Here is an 18,713-nt window from a genome sequence, read left to right as displayed (position 1 = left end):
TCTCTTGCTGCTGTTTTCTTTTTCAGCTGTTTTATCGAAAGTGTAAAAAAAGAACAAGTGCCAGTTGAAATAGGCATGCCTCAGGTTATCATGAGCCGCTGCAACCCAAATCACCTGGAATATGATGGAAGCGAAAAGCCGAAGTGTAATCCTTAAGCGCTACTATTCTGACGGATAATTTGCTTCTTACTGAAGTCCTACACCACTTAATTCTAATTTATACATGGGGGTTTAATTTGTTTAACAGCACAGAGGAGCTCTTAGTGGGTAAGAAATATTTCCGCAACAATATTGCGCGTCAAAGCAGCGTCCGCGAATATGAGCTACTGTGGATCGTGGCTCATTGGTGACCCGGCAGCTCACATTCTTCACTTTAGTGAAAAAGACCGTCACTATACATCGAAGTTTTCAAAAGAATGGCGTCAATGAGCAAATGAATAATTCAAACAACATTTATAAGAAAAGTAATTAAATAATAGAGGATCCAGGAACAATCTTCAGTAAATTAACACAGAAAAAAGTGTTCACGAAATATGCAGATTCATGGCTCTGCGTTAAATTACCACGAAAAGGGCACAGATGCCGTCTTCATAAAAATAGATCCCTGAATTCATGACCAAAAACCAATCAATACAACGGGACCGAGGAACCACCTTTAATAGGCAATTACTGGAGTAGTCGTTTCATAGAAATAACTGCACATATAACCATGCGTGAAAAAGAAAGTAATACGAACAAGTAAAATCTGTAATTGATATCAACGGCTCACTATGTTGTGTTGCTTCAGCCTATCACAGGCACACCTAAATCTCTTCCTGTACCGAAATCGCCCTCCACTGGAATATGCGGGTGCCTAAATGTCCATGTACTGATATGTTCCTGCACAGATAAGTCTTGTAAAAATAAGTTCAAATGAATGTGCTTTTCAATTCCTTACTTGCCGCAGAATTTGGATTCCGTTCCGGCGAGTGCACTATGCCATACTACCTAGCAACGCCTCCGCACCCAACTTTTACAGTGCTCATCTCTTGCAGTGTGCTGTTTTGTCGCGTGCTGTTTCGTCGCCGTGCTCTTCTGTCGCGTGCTGTTTTGACGCCGTGCTCTTCGGTCGCGTGCTGTTTTGACGCCGTGCTGTTTTGGCGCCGTGCTCTACTGTCGTGTGCGGTTTTGTCGCTGTGCGCTCTTGTCGCTGTGCTGTTTTGACGCGTGCTGTTTTGACGCGTGCCCTTTTGACGCCGCGCTGTTATGTCGGTGCTATTAAGCACACACAACCCTGAGGGAGTCCGTGTACACAATATACTTTGGTATTTGGTGTGAGATAATGTGATGTAACATCATTATTATGCCGTATGCTCCTGCCGTAAAAATACTTGTATGGACATTCATCGTTTTACAGACCCAAAAGTCCTCTCCGTGCGCAGCACAAGAAACAGCGGTGGCAGCCTTTGACTCATCACTGTAAAATTCCGCTTGTCCTGTAGAAATAAGCAATGTTGCAGAATCGCAATTCTTGGTGCCCCGTTTTTATCGAGTTGTTTAAACGGCAAATCACACGACACAGGACGGAGATTTCACGGTCGATAAAATTATTGATGGGCGTCTTGTGTAGTATGTCTAAAAAAGGGGACCTTCAGCTCAGAAGTTTCCTCTCTAACCCTAAGTGAGAAAGACAAAGAAATGTACGGGCGATTTAAAAACTGCTGTTGTGTGGATGTATCGTCAAGAATGGAATCAAAAGTTTGGTCAGTCATAGCCATGATTTCTGAGGCATACAGAAAGTCCATGTGTATCCTCTGGTGATGCGGGGACCACTTAGTGCACTCGACGTAGAGGCTCTGGACTGGGCTAGTGCGAAATGCGTCACACGCAAGGCGAAGCCCCAGATGAAGCACTGGGACGAGGAGTTTTAGTGCCGTTTTTGTTTTTGTTGGAGACTTATAAACGATACTTCCATAGTTCAATCTAGACCCCGCCAGGCTGCTAAAAACACGTAACAGGAGTTGCTTGTCCGATCCACAGGACTGATGTGAGAGAATTCTAAGAATGTTGATTGCTTTGCTTTTAGGCATTTATGTTTCGGTTGTTTAATGTGAAGAACGAATGTAAGTTTTTCATCCAACACTATACCTAAAAACCTGTTCTTTTCTGACAGGAATGGAAACGTCATTCAGAGTGATGTCTGGTGCCGGACGGATCCCATGCTTTCTGTAAAAAACAACACAAGTACTTTTCTCTGGGTTTAGTTTAAAATGATTCTGTCTGCCCAGATGGCAAGATTTTTGCCACGGAGCTGAATTTGACGTTCACAGATGGACATACTACAGATTTAAAGATATCTGGCCATCGTACATACATCGAAAAAGAAATCATCATCATCACCATCAACAGCCGATCTACGCCCACTGCAGGGCAACGGCCTCTCCAATTAATCTCCAATTCTACCGGTCCTGTGCTAAGTGCGACCAATTTATCCCCGCAAATGTTTCGATCTCATCCGTCCATCTAATTTTCTGCCCCGCCCCCTTCCACGGCTGCCTTCTCTAGGGATCCACACTGTTACCCTTAATGAGCAACGGTTATCTTGCCTTCGCATTACATGCCCTGCCCACGCACATTTATTCTTAATTTCTATTGACATGTCCTTCGCACCCGTTTGTTACCCTACGCCCGACCGCGGTGCCGGACAATTCTCACCGGATTAAAAAAAATCCGCTTGTTGATGGAATTGCAGAATAAGGCTTGGGGTGCGGCCTGACCCCGGCGACCATTGCCGGTAGCGCACTCCCTCTCCAGAGCAGGATTGGTCCCTCTGGTGTAATAATGGCCACAACCTCTCATGAATACGCCAATTAATCCTGGGCCCTCAGTCTCCAGAATAGGAATAGTCGGTGGCAATGTCTTCCCAAGGGAGTTCACCACCTTGCGGCACTCCGTTTTCTCGCACGTGTACCCTTGAGCGTGCACAACCAACGCTCACACAAAATGTACTTTCGGACAAAGAACTAGTGAGAGTATTCATCATCTTGCCTGACGCAACAAATGACTCCCGGTTCTTCCTCCTCCACACCCCGGCGAGCTACGGCGGCGTTCTTCCCCAGCGGGAAAGAGGCGAACCCTTTTCGCGCTTCTAGGAAGGTGATGTTCTCGTCGATTTTCAAGGTAATGTTCTGTTTACCTGCTTAAACTTTGCACTACTCCTGGAATAGGCATCGTCGCACAGGTGAAGCTTTGCCATCCACAATTTTCGGTTGGGTGATCTTATGCTACAGATTTTGCGCACGTCCGTTTACCACAGCAAGAGGTTGTGCCGAGCCCAACCTGCTGACGCTTAAAGCAGCGGCGTAGGTTCGGTACGTAGGAACGTACAGGACATCTCATGAAGCCTCGTTGACTGCATGCCTCAGGAAGTGTTTAGCCGTCAAATGTCAAGATTATGTGGTTGGTTGCTATTACTTAGTCATTTAGGCTGATGGTGACTCGCCTCACTGCCGTCATGCCCTAGACAGGAAGGCCGTCGAGCAGATAAGCTTCAGTCTCAATTATTAGATCCCGATCAGAGATCACGCCCTGGCAGCTATTAAGGCTGCGATGGGACATAATCTTGACGCCAACATCGACCATGCACGCTTGCGCAAGGAGGTTAGATGGGTGTTATCAGGACTTCTCCCGTTGAGTGCCTTGTACGACTTGCGATAAGGCTCTCGAGAAACTTGGAAATTTGAAAGACAGACTTGGGAGTGATGGGTTTACTTATCAAAGGATTCAATAATCAAAAAGCGCGAGAGCGAGATCAAAGGCAAAGGAGGAAAAGAAACTTCGGTGCCGCCCCTTTTCAGGGACCGATCACGTTTGGAGGGGGGGGGGGGGCGCAGGTAGAAAATACCATAGGCTATGGTATAAAGCAGTAGAGGGGGTACTTTTTTCCACAGCCTTACCTTGACAGCTACATAAGTCTCAAAGGTCCCTGCCTTGTAAACAGACCATCCGCCGGAACTTGGCTTGGGCTCCGACAGCCACTGTTTGTGGTTTCTAACCCTCCACCTATAAACACATCGCCACGGTAGTATGCAAGTGATGTTTGAGGGTTCGGGGTCCGCGGTGTCGCCAATACCGTCACCAAGATTACTCAAGGTGCCCCGTGCGGGAGGCTTTGGGCCTGACCGCGGGTTCCAGGACGTGCTAATGCGGCGCACTGTAGTAGGGATGTGATAGGCTGCGGACGAAACGATCCGGGCTAGCCAGTCGTGGAGAACTATCAGCGGCAAGTTCAGAAATAAATGTAAGGTGCAACAGCCGGGTCTCCGACGAAGGGAGAGGGGCCGCCTGCTCTGCTGTTTCTCCAGCCTTGCACCGCGAGTGCAAGCGGCGCCAATTTTTAAGGTCCAGATTAAGCGACGTCTGTTACTCTTGACCCAAAAATGATACAGTTCCCGAAATTTCCGGCACAGTGTAACTCGCATCCCCACTGAAGTTTCTTTGTATCCCTCAGAAATTTATTTCTGCCAGAACCCAGGGCAACATGCGTATGCATTATGAAGGGCTTGCATTAGTGTTTTTTACAATGAAGCTGTCTGTGTCTAGAATCCGGCCGATCACCTCTGACATCAAAGCGATGTAGACAATAATCGCGCGCGAGCGTTGCGCCACCATACGGCGCCTGCTCAAATCGCCGGAATCTTAAAACTGTGTGCCAAACCTTTATGGCACGGAAAAAATGATAAAAATAAAGAGACCCTAGGTTTTTCACATTTTGATACAAAGCGGCTAATATTGCCACCTAAAAAATGTGTTCCCAGCAATGCGATTGTGGTTAGAGGTGAAGGCGACGTTTAAGAGATAGGTGGAAGCTTTGTCTTTGTAATCTGGCTTTGAAGAAGTGAAGAATGGCCATTTATGGATTCAGTATAATTACAGAAAATGGCTGTAACTCTTGTATTATCGAAAGCACCCAGAAACGAATTATATTACAATGAGCCGCCAATGCCACTCTATTATTATGTACGATAGCTTCGGTGGTCATCCTTTTTTACGAACTCAAATGGCACTGAATGTTTAGGCCAGTTATCCTTCCTCGCGCTTACAGCTTTCCCCAGCACCGCAAAATGGTCCTCATAGATGTTTCTTAAACTTTTCTACCTGTCACGGTTTTTGCGCGGCAATGATAAAAATTCTACCACTCATGCAACAGCTAAAACAGAAAATCGCGTGTTTACGAATTTTTTGCAGAAAGCTTATATAACGCATGCGTCCGCGAATTTCACCGCACATCGCTTTTAGCGTACCCGCGACTCTTATTGAATTAAACTCCTCCTATAACTGCATTCTGCTGGGATTTTTCTATGTTTTACCTGGAAACGTTCATAAAACCCTTCCGGGGGGCTGTAGTCGCACTAACAGTTGCACTGTCGATATAAACTATAAAGAAATTTAAAGTAATGTAAATATTGCACCCTCTGCTGCGTCACAGGTCTCACCGCCGCCGTGGTGAGTTGCTTCGCAGCCGGTGGGGACTGAGGGCCGAGGGTTAACTGGCGTAGTCATGGGAGGTTGTGGTGATTACTTCACCAGGGTGGCCAATCCTGCTCTGATGAGGGAGTGAGGTACCGTCAATGGTCGCCGGCATCAGGCCGCACCAAAAGCCTCCTTCTGCAATTCCATCAACACGCGGATTTTTTTCCTTTTTTTTATCCGGTGAGAATTGCGCCGCACCGGGATTCGAGCCATGGTCCTCCTGCACGCGAGGCGGAGGGTCTACCTCTACGCAAACCGCTGCACTTTAAGACGTTAAGAGGCAAGCAGAGACCGGAGTGGGGTACGAGTGTGTCACTCCTCCCGAGACAACTTGCTGATGTCGCCACCGCTGCCTCGAATCGATGACGAAGAGCTGGTGGATGCCCACAATGTTGAGGATGACTGCATCCACCACTCGCCGTGAAGACGACACACCTATTCGATGCGTATAACGACGATTACTAGCACCGCAAATATACAAATAAACAATGACACTAAAACGTAACTATGTGTCTGGAAATGCTCACCTACAGCAGCTCCGCCATTCAAGACTTTGCGCGTAAGTGCAAGCTTCCCTGAGTTTTGTTTCTGCCACTTCCGCAGTGTTCTCACGAGGCCAGGTGAGCCATTTATTTTATAGTTGTTCGTTCGCGTCATGTGTCGAAACGGCTCACTACTGCTTGATTTTGATTTGCTTTTGGGTGTTTAACGCGGCGGAAATAAACCTGGGCTATGAGGCACACCGTAGTACAGGGCTCCTCATTACTTTTGACTGGCTCGGGACCTTCACTCCGCACCGAAATGTCGACACGGCCGTTTTTGGTTTTCGCCTCCTTAAGAAAAGAAGCCATTGCGGCCAGGATCAAACTCGCACCCTTGTGCTTAGCAGCACAACGCCTCAGCCTTTGAGACAGCGCGGCGGGTAACGACTGACTATCAGAGCATCTTTGGATCCAAATATCTTATCGTAAGGGAAGAGGTGAGCCCTAAAACTGACTGGAGTACTGTCTTTTTCATCTTGGGCGCAGGTGAACCGGACGACGGACGCTCAGCGCTGCTTCGAACTTCTGGGCATGCCAATGGCGGGGGACGAGTGCGCGTTGATGGCCATTCGAATCCAGCGGCTGCATACGCCGTTCATGGCCGTTCTGTGCGCCATGTCCGTCTTCGCACTGCGCCTGTTGGGTGGACAGCAGGGTGTAAGTGGTGCGCGTGGTAATGGAGTTTTGGCAAAAACGGCTTGAAACTTCAACGAAATCTCAGGCCGTCTCCACTAACGTGAAACCTGGGGAGGGGCGAAGCATGCAGTATATACTTGGCGCCTTGGCGTTTTTGCTAACGGAGATGAAGCCGTTCGGGGGGTAGAGGTATACAGCTTTGCTGAAAAAGTCTTATTTTTGGAGCACGAAGCTCACTAGCGCGAGGCTTCAACGAGTTTACCGGTGTTTTAGTACCGTGACTACATGAGACGACGATTACGATGACAGGAGACGCCAGCAGCCCGAGCTTCTAAGGGGCTTCTCCCCTAAAAACCAAGCGTCTTTACAGGCACCTCTAGGTAGTTACAGGCGTATACCGTTCCAAACTTGCCGACAAAAGATAAATGGTTAGATTTAAAGGAGCCATGAAGAGAAAACACAAGTTTGGTTCATTCGAAAGATTGCCTCGTTAGAACCATAACGACACCACTTATAACGCAAACTTCGCTCAAATAAGCTACATAATTAGGAAAAACGGGAATGGTCATGCGACCCACCAGCTCATTTCCCGCAACAGAACCTATGCCGTCACATGGGCTAAGCTCTGCGATTGGCGGAGGCCGGCAAAAGCAAACGCATGTTAGGCAGGGCTTACAGCTTGCATAGCGAGCTAAATGCCCGTGAAACATACTGCACATTCTTTTTATGACAAAGAACGGTGGAGTAAACGGTTGAAGGTCCGAACGAACTCGCAAGCGTGTGCGCCAATGAGTACGAAACTAGCGCGCCGGCCGAGCTCGACATCTCGCCGTCGCGCAGACGAATTTTCGGGTTCGAGGCTCTTCGGGGCCAACGAACCGTTCCAGCACGCACAGCCGCGACCTTGCTTCGTATCGTAATCCCTTCACAGGAGGTTGGCCGTCATATCGCCAACCAGCAAAGGTAAAAATAGAAACGAGGGGAGTAAGGAACAGCAAGAAGCGACGAGATAGTGCCAGTCGTCGCGTAAGTTTCGAATGGTGTTGGTTTGCTGCTGTCGTTACAAGCTCGTTTCCAGTTTACAACCACTGAAAACTTCAGTTTGTTCAGTTACGGCAGGGACCCTTACGTTAGCTCACTCCTGGAACATGCTGGCGCTCGTTGCCGACTTCGTCAAATCGCTCTGACCTTGGGGAAAAAAATGCCGTAAACACCGCGCATTGACGCTCGTATCTTTCTGGTCGAAGCAGAGAGCTCGCGCGAACGGCTTTCCATACACGACACCGGCCAACTGGCATAAGTGATACTGCTACTGAAATTGAACTATTATTAACCGTAATCAAAATACGGCACATACGTACCAGTCTATATTCGTCCGTCGCGACGGGGCTGACGAGGCAGCGGTGCCGACGGCTGGGCGTTCGTCTGTTGTGGCTATCGCGGAATGGTCGCTTTCACGTCCACCGCTTTTCCCACAACTCTTGCCGCTCGTGCACTTAGAAGCATTGAGCGTTTTTGTGGTGTGAGGTTGTTAAATGCAAGCCCGAGCTCCTCGGCGAGAGTTTTGTTCTCCGGATCAGGCGATTCCATGACTAGGGCTGCGGGTGCACTAGGTTTTACTAGTATTTTTAAAATGGCCGCCGTCTCGATCGACTCCCGCGTGTGGGTGCTATATGGAGTCGACATACTAAGTATCTGTTTCATGGACCGGCTTTATGACGCCATTGTACACGTCACGGAATGTTCAATTTTAGCGGGAGATTTAAAATTTTGGCTTAAATTGCCTTATTTATCAGTGAATAAAGCATCATTTGCTTCCGGGAAAGCGCTTGGGGTACTATGAAACACCTAATCTTTCGAATAAAACAAACTTTTGTTTTCTCTTCATGGCTCCTTTAACACTGCTACGCCTAGTTGTCACGAGCGATAACAATACTACGCACACAGCGTTTCGTAGAAGTTCTGCTTTGCATGAGGTTTCACAGCCTGCCGTTTAACTGTGCTTACTGGAAGATTAGATTCATCCTTCTTTCGCTTTCCCTACACTCTAGAGGGTACGCAGAGTCAGCCCAACCGGCGCGCATCGATGGCGAAAGTGCGGGACTAAGCGCCTGCGAAGCAGCCGTTAGACCCTCGCCTAGTCACGTGATTCGCTTGCGCTGCAGCGCACGCGCAGACGGCCCAGCTGGCGCTGATTGAGCGAAGCGATAAGAAAAGCGCAGCTTCGCCGCTTGGGGCTGAAGGCCACTTGCTGCGCAATGAAGACATTGAAATATGTAGCGTAGTACCGCTTTTGCTTAGTTTGCTTTTACCCCTGCGAAGGCTACTAGGGCGGACAGGCATTATACTAGGGTTTAAAAGGACTCTGCAACACTTCTGATAAACGCTTCACTCTTCGGGCACCGAAGCATTGTGAAAGCTCTAGTTATCGCCAGCACGAAGCGGCACTGCGTGATTTTCTCTTACTCTTACTCTTTCCGTAAAACCGCAAAAGCACACCAGAATTCTGGTGTGCTTTTGCGGTTTCTTGAAAGACGATTCTATTTCTTGGGATACTTGAACGCAAAATTATGGTCTGTCTGTATGTCTGCCTGTCATTCGATTCCGCCGTCCGGCCAAAGTTAGAGAAGCTACTGAACAAGACGTTGATATACTCACAACCATTTGTAAACGTATACATCTGGTGGAAATTTTTGTGCGTGTCAAAATTGTTGAGCAAAAACAAAACATTCTTCTTATCTGAGGCAAAATATCAATACACAGATGACATTTGCAATGTTACGTAGAGTACATTTTCAATGCTTGATTGTTGCGATATCAAATGAAATAGTGCAACCCGAGTAGTAAAAAAAATCACTTTACAAAAAAAATTGTCTCCAATCCACGCTGTGAAGGTGGTTGTAAAGCAAAGCTGTGAATGACCCCCACAACTATTCCACATGCGACGTCACTTCAAGTCACGCACGTGGCTCTACAAATAGTGCAACCAGAAGCACTCACGTCGCCATTCATGACAACCTGTTAAAGGAGCCTTGAAGATAAAACACAAGTTTGGTTCATTCAAAAGATTGGCTCGTTAGAATCATACTGACACCACTTTTAACGTAAACTTCGCTCAAATAAGCTACATAATTAGGGAAAAATGGAATGGCCATGCCACCCACTAGCTCATTTCCTGCAACAGAACTTATGGTGTCATACCAGAGAGCTCTGCAATCGGAGGAGAGCGGCAAAAGTAAACGCAAATTAGGCAGAGCCCTAAAGCTTGCCGAACGAGTTATTTGCGCTTAAATTTAGGGAACATTCTTTTTAAAGCCCTAAGAATAGTGGGACAAACAGTAGAAGTTACGAAAGCACACGTAAACATAGAATTACCGATGGGTACTGCTGTAGGTACTGCGCGCACTATGCTTGGTTTAGCTGCACATGACTGCGGGGCTTTGGGGTTGTTTCAGATGACACTGGCCGATTGACGAAAGCGACGATGTCTTACGTGACCGCATTTGTCGAGCGAGCACCATGTTTCACGAAACGATTGTCTTCCCTGAACACAACAAGCCAGGTATAAATGCGTTCACAAACAAACCAAAGGCAGAACAAGGCTTGCCGCGGTGTGGCAGCGCCATCTAGGTTCACTAACCGTAAACAAGGCCCTGGGATGTCAGTGCAGACTACGAAAACGCACGATTTAGCAGGAAAATCAAAATTTTCACGTCGAATATTTAATTTCTCTGCATAAAGCATCGTTTACATTCGGACAAGCCCTGGTTGCACTATAAAACACGGAATCTTTCGAATAATACAAACTTTTTTTTGTCTTCATGACTCCTTTAAAACCCAACCGAACTGTGGTATTCAGAAGTTTAGAAAACACAGTCCGATTCGGCAGGAGTGCGCAAAAGGTGGCGCTTCTCTAGCGGCCAGATGTCTGTTGGTGGTCTCTACATTTTGTTTTCCCGCCCTGCAAACCAATCCTTAACGTATCCTCGCCGTACGACCACTTAATTCCGTCTGGTCCGGGTTACCCAGGAGGAGGTGTCGAAAAGGTTAATCAGGCCGTGCGAAGTAAGCACGCAATGGAGGCGAAGTTGCGCCAAATGGAAGTTGCGCCAAAACAGGCTCAAAACAACCGTTGCTAAAGCAGACGACAAAGCCAACGGAAGGGTTCCGCCGACGCGCCCGCCGGGGTGAGCACGGGGAACGCTGGGCAATAACGCCCCATCGCCGCGCTCCATGAGTGAAAAGCGCCCTTCGTTTCCTGAGCCGCGTTGGGGGTTACTTGTCCCGCACGCCAGGAAAGAACCGTTGGCTGGTAGAGGTAGAAAGCCTTGCTTTAAGAGGCGCCATCTGGCAGCAGCCCTGGGAGAGGAAGCTTGGGATTTTCTCAGGGCCAGTGCCAGGTGGCGCCACTGTTATCAAAAGAAATATCTCCGCCTGTACGTTGCGCGGTTCGTGTTTGGTGTCTCCATTACGCGACATTTAATTTCATTGTGTGCCGAGTGCACATAGCTCTGGAAAGGACGGCGCCACATACGTGATTTTCAATCCTTCAGCGACAGTGGTAGTTGTGATCAAGTTGCATGGCATGTTCACAAAATGTTCACAAGACACGTTCACAAAATGCAAGGAAAACACCGGAGATGACATTGCGGCGGAGGACTGCCGGCACGTCGACGCCCGTCGTCTCAAGGAAACGTCGCAGCAACGTGCCGAGCTGCAACCGAAAGACCCTGATACGAGACGCACCCGGAGGCAGCACGGCACACACCTGGCGCGAATCGTGCATTTGCCGACCCGCTACAACGCGGTAAAATTGAAATCTCCTTAAACAAACCCGCATTGCATTATCATGTCAAAACATAAATGGTAGGGGAAGAGCATCACGGGTGGGCGGTGGAGAGACGTGGGCTGATCAGCAGGGGCGGCAGAAGACTATCGTCTTTCGACGACATTTGCAGTGAAGGAAACAGATACGCCGCCATTTTTTTTTGGGTGCCGTCGAAACTGTTTGTTAATTGTTGCAACTAATAGAAAGCCGGCAAAAAGCACTACATCGCTGCAATGACGTAATTTTTGACACAATCGTTGTACTTTTTCACGTAATTGTAGTGACGTAATCTATCGGGCAGGCTTCTGAATTATCCGGTTGGCTTAGAGCAGTATATTTTGGCTGAGGTACTTTCAGGCTTCTATTCTAACTATACTGGACATGCTCGTTACTACGTTATATAAGCAATTTAATTTTATAAGAAAAGTTAAATTAGTGTTGCAGGATTTTTTAAGGAACGGCTACAGCTCATGTGGTGTATCACTCCACCGAAGCGAAGGACCCGGATGTCACCGTGCGCGCGCATTTTGAAAGGAGATGGCGCCTAATGCGTAACATTGTCCACTCTTTATCACGTTGTTTTCGTGTCGTCGCTACAGTAGTTTGTGAGCGATCACGAAAAGACTCGTGTAACTTTCGAAATTATCACAGTAACGCACTGTTTGTGGCGCAGCCCGCGCGGAGGGACATCTGACTGCGAGGATGAGGCGCCGGTGCAACTCTAAGAGCTCCATCGCAATCTTCATACGTGTCCGATACATCGCGAGTATAGTGCATCTGGAATTGGTCACCTCAATGAGTTAAGAACCATTCCTGATTTGTATTAGGTGTGTCGTGTCATGGCGGAGCCTTCCCCAAGTCATTTATTCATATAAAGCCCGGGCATTCAAGGAAACGTTGTCGGACGTCTGGTGCCTTCATTACAAGTTCATCGCACCTGGCGCCCCCTGTTGTGGCCGATGATGGGATATTCTCGTCAGAACTGTTCTGCCGCGATTCCGGAGAATTTCGGGCAAAACTCTTCTCACCTTCGGAAAACTAGCAACAGTATTCACCGCCTTCACGGAAGTCGAAGATGCTGCGAATTCCAGGTCATTAACATGCACCGAGTCGGACATAGCTGAACCATCTGTGCTAACGCCGGCAGACCACATTATCGAATGTCGCCACCCCTGAAACATGCAAGGATGCTCTCCAAGGATGCTCTCCGAACGTACAGAAAACGACCAACTGAAAACTTTTGGACATGATGGCAGATGGAGTTTCTAGTGCCTCCGAAATACGATCAGCCCCATTCACATCCGAACGACGGCTAATAAATTAAACGTGGCGACATCGGGATCGTCTATGCTGAGAAAACGGCTCTCCCAATGTGGAAGCTGGCTCGGATACTAGAAGTCTATGGAAACGCGGACGGCCGTATCCGCTCATGCAAGATGAAGTTGCAGGACGGGTTGGACACTACCAAAGCTATTCAGAGACTCCTCCATTTGAACGTGCCGCCCCCTAAGAACATTGCCGGGGCCAGGACTACTCCCGTTTTCAAGTACACTGTCAAAAAATGGCCAATTTTACGGAGAAAGCTGCTGGTAAAATGTTGCCGGACACATTTCCATAATTTAGACAACGGAAAGAATTGTAAGAACGGACATTCCGTAGTACGGAAAGGCCGTAACAAAACAACCACTCCGTTTCAAAAGGCAGACCTTTCCGTAATTGATAGAACCTTCAGAAAAGGAAAAAAAATACTGCGACGAGGATTCGAACCCACGACGTTGATCGAATGGGCGCGACGCTCGAGACCACTGCACCACCGCACGAACGCTGCCCTTTTTCCGAACAACCTGTATACTACATGGATGCCCACCCTGCGTGTGCCATACATCGGTGTTTACTAGCTGGCTTACAGATTTTCTGGCTGATAAAGTGCAATTTCTTAAATAGCGCTTGCGCAGTAAGGTTCCGCGAAGCTCCCACAATAGTTGATCGCCATCAACTCCGGTCGCAAAAATGTGTGTGACTGGCTGCGACTGTGATCTCGCACTGCATGAGTAGTGCTCGCTGTGCTTTGGTTTAAAGCTTTAGGCTAAATACTTCGGCCTATATTGGTTCCTTAAGAACTAAATTACCTTCAGCAACACTGGTTCTGCACGCAAATGACCTTATATTTTCTACAAGTGTGCCGGTCATACACGCATGTGCAGTTTGAAGGTCCGGGACAGCGACGTCGCCGGAGCGTCGTAAAGACAAACAGCGCTCGTGTTGAGCGGTATGGGCCTCATGGTCCTCACTAAGTTTACTACACTTCAGACACTAACGAAACAGAGCCACATTAATTACGCCACGAATGTTGTCGGGGCGCAGTTTTCGCTTCTCGATCGATTCCCGACGATCGACCCGACAATATATTTCTTGCAGTTATTAATAAACTGATCTGTTTCTGTTCTGCATCACACAGAGGAAACGCCCGTATTTTGCAAAGCAGAAAAAGATTTCGTTTGACGTGTAACGCAGAGAGCATCCGTATACTGAGGGACGGAGCGCACTTCCGTTAAATTACGGGTGTTTTCTTTGTTCTGCATCAAACGGAACAGGGCTCTGTTTTATTACGGCCATCTGGTCCGTAATTTGTCCCTAAAATTACGGATTGTTTTTACAGTGATACTGCGTCGTCGTTTTCGTGGTCGGCGAAGGCAGCGGACCGACAAATTGGACAAGGGTTAATAACTTCCGCACCTCTTACTGCGGGCCATGCGGCCTTCCTGATATGGTCGAATCATGGTAGCTATCTCGGTAATGACTGCGGTTGAATGACGTGAAGTTTAGAGATTGACACGGTGCGAAAACACAGCTCGCTTGTTATGCGCAATAGAAAAATTAACGCAGAAAACGTGAGGGGTGCCCACTGATTACTTGACCCGGAAATACATTCCCAAGGTACTAAGAAGCTACATCCCATTTCGTAGACACAGGCCAGCTGACGAAGTAGGCCAGAGCTGTACGACAATCCTCAAGAAGACCCAGCGACAACTCTGCGTCTTGTTCGCTTCTGGTGCTCCGAATACGGACTTTAGGTAACCAAGGACGCTGCCGTAATCTGGCCGAGACATCAGCCTGTTCACACATCACACAATTTTCGAGTTCCCAACTTCGAGCGGCCTGAATATTTCCTGAAGATGCTTTTCCTGTTAGAACAGAATTAGCTAGGAGCCGATCTGACGTGCCATAGAAATGTTTTTCAACTATGCGGTGCGCCGCTGTACCTAGAATCATGCGTGGAATTTTCGTTTCATCTACATCTGTATCACCACTAATACCAAAAAAATGGCTGCGTATCTGCTCCTTTCGTTGCAAATGTCGTCGAAATGCGATAGTCGACTGGCGCCCCTGCCAAATAAATGGCTTCCTTCCCTTTCCCTCTCACCACTCATGCTGTTCATTTCCCGTCTAGTTCCTCCCAAGATAACACACTAGATGTTTGTTGAAGGTAATTTAAATTTACCGCGTTCCACTGCACCAGGCCGGGTGTCTCGATGCCAGCGCTGCTGTACGACAGAGACGGGCGTGAATCGAGGCACCTTACTCCGTCGTTTATAAACCACGTTGCCCTACTCCACGTGCGTTCCAAGCGGAACGTGGACCTATTTAGTGGAACCTCTCGACATTGTTGCCATGTGGTTTTTAAAATTCCGCCAGGAGCTACAGTAGCGCGGGCAACAGCAGGCGACGGAGTGAATTATGTTTCTGCAGTTGATGTAGCCATTGAAAAAACCAAGCATCCATAAATTTTTTACCAAAGGAACACTGCAAAGGCTCACACTTTCTCAAGCTGCAGAGTTGCGCGTTGCTTTTGCCGCATCATACACCGTGCCGCTGCAAGTTTGGGGCTTGCACGGTATCAACTAAGAGAACTGTGCCCTGGCACACCCCTAGGCAAACTATTCGTAGTAATTGGTGATTATATACTATGGCGTAATCGCTGCAGGGCTGTAGCACAGAATCGCAGACTACGTATGCAGTGGCCCTTGCTTTCCTTTTTCAGACAACACCTCGTGACCTTTTTGAAAGGCGAGTTAGCCCTTTTGGGTGAGGAAGAGTTTCTACGACATTGGTCTACCCGGTTTATTTAGGTTTCGAACAAAAGGGTTGTTATTCATGCCAGTTTTCCAAACATGTGTCCTTAGGGATTGTCGTTGTAACAAGTGATTTTGGTGTTAGAAATGTGTGTTAGTGCGGTACAGTACCCGTTGTGACATAAAACCAAACCTGTTCGGTATATTGCTGCATTCTTGAAGCGAATGTTTTTGTATCATTGTTTACCTCGCATGTTAATCATTTCGTTGTAAGCAACTCTAAATTGTTTGTATGTTAATCTTTTGTCTACAATCAACTTGAAGCTGTTTATATGTTTCTGTAAGTGTCTGTTACTTGCAGCCTTCGCGCTGTATTAGTTTTGTAGCAACCGGCGCTGCACTTGTTTGTTTTTGGTTGTTACGTTGTATCATTGATACCAGGAGTTTTTTATAATAAATTTATCCTTTCAAGACAGACGGACACACAAACACACACACACAGACCTAAATTTCTGCGTTTAAGTAGCCCTACAAAAACTATCGTCTTTAAAAACCGAAAGATTACGCGTGCCTACTTGTCGTCCATTAAAGCCGGGGGGCAGCAGCGGCCGATGCGTATCATTATTGGAACGGAGAAATGTTGATACGAACCCTCAGGGGTGCAGTATTAAAGCGGCCATGACGACAAAATTCCAGTTTGGCTGATTATGAAGACTGCTCGGTCGCGATAAAAATTATAGCAATCTTATCGCAAAATTCAAAGCAAAAATGAAAGAATTAGGAAAAACAGATTCGCAGATGCAGCCCCTTTCCGCGATTTCTCTGTGACCGCACACAATCTTGTTTCTGCGATTGACGGCCGCCGACATACGATACCGTCACGAAACACGACTGGACCATTGTAGTGGGTTCTCTAGTTTGGTTTAATAACCAAAACCATAGTTTGGTTTACTAACCAATCTAGTTTGGTTTAATATAACCGCACCACTTTAATAAAAAGAACGTTCGGTTAACATGCTGAAAATTGTTTGCAATGCTTGCCCATATTAGGTCCCCCCTGCTGACAACACGTCACTGGTACGCGAAGTTTGAAAGTTTCTCATATTTCTTTCGGATTCTCAGTTAAAATATTAGCAGTGGCTTAGCTCGGATATGCCAGAATATGCGTAGCGTGAGCTGAGGTTCAGCAATCCAATTCAATTCAATGCAGTCCAGTCCAGTGCAGTCACTGCTCCGCGCGCATGCACAGCGCGACTCTCCAGGAGCCACGCGAAACGGCTATCAAGCGGCTCCGGCGCGGCGTCAGACTTGGCTACTGCGCAACGGAGGCGCAGAGCTGGGCTCGCGCTGGCGCCAGTGTGTCTGCCGTGGCCATGACGCCACTACTCTGGAATTGGTAGACCGGCGAATGTGCAGACCCAATTCTCTACACACCCGTACTCCGATTGGATTAGATTTCCAATTTAATCCAATACAATCCAATGCAGTTCTCCTCGCGCCTGCGCAGCACGGCCCTTCAGGGTTCACGCGAAACTGCTCAACCTGGGCCAGTGTAGCTTACACTACAAAACGGTATTCGTGACTTGGATGGAGGCGAGTAAGTTACTAACGGTAAAGTAAGTTACTTTCATATTGAACGAAGTTGTATTTTGCCTCCATCACCTCGTTAACTACACAATAACTATTGCTCTTGAGTTTTAGCGGCCTCTGTCACCACAAGTAACCCTACTTGCTTTATTGGGCTATGTGCGGCGGTAGGCTGCAGCCATATTGATCCATGCCACTGTGCCTGCTCATTGGCTTTCAAAAAAGTTGAGGTCTTCGAAAGCCCGTTGACGGGATGCAAAATGATGTAGGCAAAATACAACCTCGTTAAACATGAAAGAAGTAGCTTTTCTAAATCACTCGGCTGCATCCCAGTCACGAAAACCCTTTTTGACCGAGAAAACTAAAGAAATATGAGAAACTTTTAAACTTTGCCTATTTCTTGAGTGCCTCACGACTTTTGAAACCCCGCCCACTACGAAAAACCACGGAACATTTTTGCGGTGGCGCAGGTGGCCAAGCTTCTGAGCCTGGATCTCTACGAGATGAACAAGTACTTCAGAAAGATGCACTTCATCGTGGTCGGCTTCGAGCTCGCCGTCATGCCCGTCGTCATCTTTCTCGCGGACGCCGTCGGCCGCCGGTTCCTCATTTACTCGTCAGGGCTGCTGCTCACCCTCTTTCAGTTCGGCACATCGTACCTCTTGCAGCGCATCGCGCAAGCGACGACGCTGCGAGAGGGCCAGAATTACGAGAACGTGGCCGCGTGCGTCATCATCTTCTTCGTGGCCGCGCACTCCCTGGGCGTGGGCCCCGTCGGCTACCTGGTGTGCGCCGAGGTCGTGCCGCCGCGCGGCCACGGTCTTCTGGCGGGGCTCTGCTACGGCGCAGTAGCAGCGCTCTTCTTTGCCTTCCGATGGTACCTGAGGGAACGCGACCAACTCTACTTCCTTCTCGCCGGTCTCGTGACCGGCGCCGCGCTGCTAGTGCTGGTGCTGTACTTGCCAGAGACCAAGCTACTCGCGCTGGACAAGATACCGGGCCTCTTTAGCAGCGACCCAGTAGTTAGAGCCAATTCCGCCAGGATCGAAACCGGTGCCCACGGCGGACACGTGCGGCTGCAGGGCAAGGGACTGCGTCATTGCGAACTGAAAGACTTCCACGACGAGCTCGTGAAAACGGCGCAAGAGGTACCCATGGAGGAGGCGCTTTCTGCCAAAGATAAGCGTACTTCCGTTGAATGACGGCGTGCGCGTGTTTTATGTTGGAAGACTCCATTTCTTCGTTGATATTGAAAGGAGGCAGAACTTTGTGGTACATTTTTTTTTGTTTCAGCGTGCATGCTTTTTATTCCCTGATAGAGAAACATATGCAATCGCCAATTCGCGTGTCATGTTTGAACTATTAAAGCTGCAAGTATCTTATGATTATGTTGTTTTTCTGTTAATCAATCATAAAATGCGAAAAACAGATATATTGAAGCAATTAAGAACCTTAAATACTAAAACTACTGCCAACTGACTTGTTAACCTCTAAGTATGTTATACAGCCAAAATAAAATCTAACGAAACCCGATCT

The 18,713-nt window shown here is 47.9% G+C and overlaps 1 protein-coding gene across 1 annotated transcript in view; it reads left to right on the top strand.

Moving 5' to 3' along the window:
• Positions 1–18,483, top strand: part of LOC144146591 (uncharacterized) — a 66,398-nt gene extending 47,915 nt beyond the window's left edge. The window contains exons 4-5 of the mRNA XM_077678530.1: positions 6,540–6,710; positions 17,648–18,483. Of these exons, the coding sequence (XP_077534656.1) occupies positions 6,540–6,710; positions 17,648–18,379 (903 nt within the window). The 3' untranslated portion in view covers positions 18,380–18,483. The remainder of the gene's footprint in view (positions 1–6,539; positions 6,711–17,647) is intronic.
• Positions 18,484–18,713: the final 230 nt, after the last annotated feature.

Source organism: Haemaphysalis longicornis, unplaced genomic scaffold, assembly GCF_048455015.1.
Source record: "Haemaphysalis longicornis isolate Haplotype H1 unplaced genomic scaffold, Haemaphysalis longicornis Haplotype H1 scaffold_7, whole genome shotgun sequence".
In the NCBI taxonomy this organism is placed as follows: Eukaryota; Metazoa; Arthropoda; class Arachnida; order Ixodida; family Ixodidae; genus Haemaphysalis; species Haemaphysalis longicornis.
This window is presented reverse-complemented; position numbering and strand designations above follow the sequence as displayed.